Below are 6,277 nucleotides of genomic sequence, written 5' to 3'. Positions count from 1 at the left end.
TGGAAAAAATCTCTCTTAAAGCTTCAACTGATCTACTATAGCTTGAAGGCAAAGTAACTTCAAGATAGAAAATATATTTCTTTTTAAAAAAAACCCCCCAAAAAAAAAAACCAAAATAAAAATGGAGCATAAGTAAAATGAAAGAGAGAGAGAGGAAGATTAGATGGACGGGTGAGACCACGGCAATTTTAGCAAAGAGGAGTGCTACACATATTCTAAGTGTTCACTTCAAATAACGATTTTTAATGTCACGTCAGGGGAGCGAGCACTTGGGAGTATGCGTAATATTTCTCTTTAGAAAAATGAATTTTCTACCTTTTTCTTTGAACCCTTTTCTTCCTCAAGCTAGGGCTGCACATATCCAGACTTTCTTTCTCTACCTATTAGTGCACATGTCCAAAAGCTTCTTCCTCCATTCAACTATTTCATCAAAAAAATCATCAAGCTGCCCAATCATAGTCTCCACCCCACATCTCAAAGACCCAAAGCAACTCTTCAACCTATCAATCGTTTCTTGTATATCAACCTCAGCTTCATACTCCAAAAATCTCTCCATTACACCTTTAAGCTCTTCCATGGCCGTCTTCGCTTCCCGGAACTCATAAAGCATAATTCCCGGCTGCCCTTCAATCTGGCCAATCTCATTTGCAACTCTTTGCTGCAATCTTGTGACTGAAACCATAAAAGTTGAGCCAAATACAGGATGCCCCTCGTAGCCGCCTTGAAGAAAGCCTGATGGAGGCCAACAATATACAAGTCCACAGAGCAAGATCATCAAAAGCAATGAGCTAATACTCCTCATTGCAGAAAGAACCCCTCGAAAACCATTGAACCCATTGAACTTTGATATCGTGGAGGTGTTTTGATCATTGAAACATAGTGATAGTGGTTGAATTCTTGTTTCCATCATGCTCCTGTTATCCTCTTCCAATGCTAAGATTTCTCTTTGGCAACCACTTATTGCTCGGATTACCTACGCATATATCAGACACTCAGAATACATATAAATCATGTTAAATTATTGATTAAACAATTAAATTTATTTATTTTTATGTATTAGAGCAGAGATCTTGATAAGTTCAAACCCTAACTTCATAGTTTATCTCTAATTTCAATTAACTATTTCACATACTTATACTGTGAGGGAGAGTGCTAAAGTATTGATTAAATAATTAAATTTACTGTCAAATTACCTATACATAATGAAACTTCACTGATACTTAAATGATGATATAAATTGCAGAAAAGAAAGAACAAGAGTTAACTTTTAGTGCCATATCATCCTAGTCGTACAACAGTCATGTGTAGCAGTTTACTGAATAGTATTACTCATCGGAGAAAAAATACTTGTGCACATCACTCTGATGAGTACTTGAGATAGGGTTTTATGAAGTTTACCGACCTGACGAGAGAGCTGAGGGCTAAGGTGGTGAAAACTATCGAGGGAGGATTCGATATTGGCGGCAGCAGAGTAATAGTTTTCCATGCCGGCGGCGCCGGATTTAAGGACTTGACATGCTTCCCAGAGCCGGGAGCTTTCATCCATGTACTCGTCCAGCCATTTTTCACCCACAGGCAACTGAAGCTTATGAACCAAAATGGTTAGCTGGGAATGAAAAGATCTGAGGGAGGAAAGCACCTTCTGAAGGAATTGGATTGACATGAAATCATGGGAGAGCAAGGATTGGTCGAGCTCGTCGAGGCCTTGGTTGAGAAAGTTGTAGAAGCCACTGACAGAAGAGGTGGTGGTGCATGAGGGATCCATGATGGGAGGTGAAGAAAAAATAGAAAAGAAAGAGAGGGTGATATGGTGGGTGGGTGGGGGGGGAGAAAAAGATGATGGAGATTGATGGGTATTTATAGTATAAGAAGAAGAAAACAAAGAAGAAATTAATGGGAAAAAAGTGGGAGAGCTCAAGAGCTCAGGGTTTCTATAGTGAAAAGCATTGTTGGGTGCAATTATGGGTGTTTCCTATAGAGTGGAGGGGATGATTGGGAATCTGCCGTTTCATTGTTAAATGGGAAGTTAGTAAAAAAGAAATAAATATAAAAAAAAGTTAGAGAGAGAGAGAGAGAGATCTCAAAATTTTCTTATTTATTTATTTATTGTATTTGACCTTTTTCTTTATTTTCTTTTAGTGTGTGTTTTTGTTTTTGGAGTCCCAAAGGGGTCAGAATCATGATAGAAAGTAAAATAAAAAATATGGGAATATATGATGGAAAGTAAATAAACAATCTTGAAGCTCTTCATATCATACGATATGTTAGATTATGTTTCCTGGGCTGTAAAAGTCTGACTACTTTGACTGAGAATTTTTATTTTTATTTTTTTTAAAATTTTTTTCTCATTGTTCTAGCTTGATTTGGTTCCTTTTGAATTGAGTGCTCTTTGGCTTCTTCACCTTTTTTGCTAATCTCTCCTCATGTTTCTACTGTTCTACATATCTCACATTGCAACTTTTTGGTCTTGTATTCCTAAACAAGTTGTATTTTATTGAGATTTGCTTTCTTTTAAAAGGAATTGGGGATATTGGTGAAGGTTCTCTAAAGAGATTTTATGTTTTCAGGACTTGGACTTTCTTTTTTAGGCATTCAATTTACAATTCTTGATTATCATCAATTTACCAATTTGGTTCCTTTTCAAACATGGACCCATTGATTCTAAAATAACATCTATGATGGATTACTCTCACACCAGAATGGCCCAAGTACTTGAAACAACTAGAATGCTCACTTTGGTCCAAATTGTGAATTAGGGAAAACTGCACTTATTCCATTTAATTGTTACCAAATTTTAAAAAGTGACAATTGACCCCTTCAAACTATTTAGCACTTTTAATTTGCTTTCATTCGTTAGCATTTTCTATTAAATTGGAAGAAAAATGCACCACGTTAATTATACCTTATCAAATGTGTGAAAATACAATTATAAGAGCTGTCACATTGCATTGTAATAGGGCAACTCTATATGAGAGCTTGTCCGAATCCTATTTGCTTGAGTTGCCCAAACACCAACCCGTATAAGTGAGACTTGGGTAGACTTGGTGCAATAATCCTATTACATTGTCAGTGCAATATGACAACCTTATTGTACGAAATTCCCGACCCTAGAACAGTGCAAAGACATCATAACTGAGACACGTACACTTCCAACATTAAGTTTCTTAATCCTCTGAAAATCTATCTAATTATTGGTGTTAATGGTAATGAAGACACTGTTCAAAGTATGTGCCCAATGGAACCCATTTCCATGGGGAAAATGATGATATGTTGGCGATGCCTAGTTTCCACGTATTGAATAGTTAATGTGTTGCAAAATAAGCTGTGTGGAAATAGTAATAAAGATTCTCCTCAAATTCTCAGCACTTATCCGTTGAAGGTGGATGCAGAATTATCCTTTCTATATTCTACTTTTCCACCATTAATGAAAGACACACAAGGTGGCAGGATCACTCTTTAGATTCACAGAATGGCTTTCATATCCATGTTCTTGAGTCACAAGTTTGTGCTCTTTATAGGTAATTCATACCAGATTTACAATTACCCTATCAAATTTTAAAAAGCGGTAATCGACCCTTCAAACTATTTAATTAAAAATCCCTACAAAGACCTATAGTCTGGGTTTCCTCATTTTTTTTTTCTTTTTTTTTTTTCAGGTCAGTTTTTTTCGTCTAATCTAAGGTGTAATGGATAATTTTGAGTCATGTATGAGTCAGTTGGTGCATTTTCTAGAGTAATGATAAATGTGATGTGGCATTTAAAATCATTAATAGATTAAAATTCAATAATGATCATCTCAAATTTAATGGTGATTTTAAAAGCCACGTCATATTTAGGAAGACTCTAGTCCTCCTTATATCATTACTCCATTCATGTTAACATAAAGAGTAATGCTATATACTCATCTCTCGCTACTCTCATATCACTAGGCTGATATGATATTACTCATCAGTCCTTGGATTAGCCCTTACTTAAAAAAGAAAAAAAGAAAGAAAGAAAAAAAAATCAAAGGGCTGTGGGACATTGCTGCATTAACCCAATAGTATGGAAGTCAAATGAAAGATGAGTATTTAAAATTATTCTAACAAAAACAAAAAAGTCTAAATAGTGCTAGCATACTTTCATCCCACTACCATCCCATTTTGTTGATGTGTCATTGTCAATCTGCCATTAGTGTTTTTTTTTTTTTTTTTTTTTTTTCTTTTTTCTTTTTTCTTTCTAAAAATGATTTGATAATGTCATGTCAGCATAGCGAAATAGTGGTGAGATGAAAGTATGTTAGATAATGCTAATGGAGGGGGAAAAAGTCTCATTCATTTATTTGTGTAGTGTCCTTCATTTCCTAAACATAGTTTATAAGTAATATAGTTATATTCTGATCTAATAAAAAATCATATGTTTTCTCATTAAATATTGGCCTTGACAATCGCAGATGTACCTTGAGAGTCACTTGTGTTTGGAGGGATATTGCTCCAACGTAAGATGGTGATAATAAAGATGGATTTCTTCCAGTTCTAGCTATCATCATCTTTTTGGTAGATTTAGATAGATGAGTTTCTATATATATATATATATATATATATTTGTGTTCCTTCCATACTTCCCAAAAATTCAGTCACAAATGTTAATCGCTTGAATTTAAGCGACATTAAACCTTGTCAAGTGATGTGTCACGACTTTCAAATGATCTCTAAGTGATGTCCTGGTATGTTTAGGTGCTGGATCTCTCTGGAAGACACAAAGACTCAACTTTTCACACCAAAATATTTAGGTGATGAAGAAGTTTTGAACACCGAATGAGGCCAATTAACTTCTAAAACCGAACAATATTTTATTTTTGGCCATTTAATGACAAACCTCAAATACACAAGAGACTCGACAAAAATATAGGAAAAACAACATATTACAATCGCACCCTAGACTAAGGATGATCTAAGATGTGTAATGTATATGTGTTCTGAAAAAACTAAACAAACTCATTAAATGTATAGAAAAAAAAATAAAAAAAATTAATCACATCATTTATAAATAGATATACTATAAATGAATAATTAACTCCCATAATCTCTCATTCTTTCCTCAAGAATTGAAAAAGGACATACAAAAAAGTATGCTAGCAGTTCTTCCCTGAGAACTATTTTACCCATTCTCCCCAGTTTTACAACTCAATAGATAGGACAAGGATAAAGAGAATAAACAATAACTCATTAGCAGAAATGACACAAGTGAAATCATTTATTTTTAGTGAGGCATCAATAACATGTGTCATAAAACAAACAACATCAATATCAAGACTGCTCTATGTCAATTTCCCCTTGATACGAGCAACCTCTCCCTAGCAAGTAACCCACATCATTTTCTACATTTTCAAAAAATAATAATAATAGAAGTAGAGCATCAAATGTGCAAGTCAAGAAGATGAGCTAGATACGAACTGTACATTCTAAATACATGAGCATGTGAATCAAGGAGAGCCCAATGCATTCAAAATAACAACACAAAATACCAATTCATTCACTCATACCAGAATGGCCCAAGGCCAGCCCAAGTACTTGAAACAACTAGAATGCTCACTTTGGTCCAAATTGTGAATTAGGGAAAACTGCACTTATTCCATTTAATTGTTACCAAATTTTAAAAAGTGACAATCTACTTCTTCAAACTATTTAGCACTTTTAATTTGCCCTCATTCGTTAGCATTTTCTATTAAATTGGAAGGAAAATGCACCACGTTAATTATACCTTATCAAATGTGTGAAAATACAACTATGAGAGTTGTCACATTGCATTGTAATAGGGCAATTCTATATAAGAGCCTGTTTGAATCCTATTTGCTCGAGCTGCCCAAACATCAACCCGTATAAGTGAGACTTGGGAGTGCAATAATCATATTACAGTGTCATTGCAATATGACAACCTTATTGTACGAAATTCCCGACCCAAGAACGGTGCAAAGACACCATAACTAAGACACACTTCCAACATTAAGTTTCTTAATCTTCCGAAAATCTATCTAATTATTGGTGTTAATGGTAATGAAGACACTGTTCAAAGTATGTGCCCAATGGAACCCATTTCCATGGGAAAATCTAAGCAGATTCTACCAATATGTTGGCGATGCCTAGTCTCCACGCATTGAATAGTTAATGTGTTGCTAAATAAGCTGTGGAAATAGTAATAAAGATTTTCCTCAAATTCTCAGAGCTTATCCGTTGAAGGTGGATGCATAATTATATATCCTTTCTATATTCTACTATTAATCCACCATTGAAAGGCA

At 34.7% G+C, this 6,277-nt stretch overlaps 1 protein-coding gene across 1 annotated transcript; it reads right to left on the bottom strand.

Annotated features, from left to right (window-relative positions):
- Window positions 1–364: 364 nt before the first annotated feature.
- LOC132171156 (uncharacterized) lies at window positions 365–1,641 on the bottom strand. Its single transcript, XM_059582400.1, has 2 exons — window positions 1,403–1,641; window positions 365–973 (listed from the first exon to the last, which is right to left on the bottom strand). The coding sequence occupies exons 1-2, from the start codon at window positions 1,544–1,546 to the stop codon at window positions 377–379; spliced, it is 741 nt and encodes a 246-aa protein (XP_059438383.1). The 5' UTR covers window positions 1,547–1,641; the 3' UTR covers window positions 365–376.
- Between the last annotated feature and the right edge of the window lie 4,636 nt (window positions 1,642–6,277).

The sequence above is a fragment of the Corylus avellana genome, chromosome ca1 (genome assembly GCF_901000735.1).
Source record: "Corylus avellana chromosome ca1, CavTom2PMs-1.0".
Taxonomy (NCBI): domain Eukaryota; kingdom Viridiplantae; phylum Streptophyta; class Magnoliopsida; order Fagales; family Betulaceae; genus Corylus; species Corylus avellana.
This window is presented reverse-complemented; position numbering and strand designations above follow the sequence as displayed.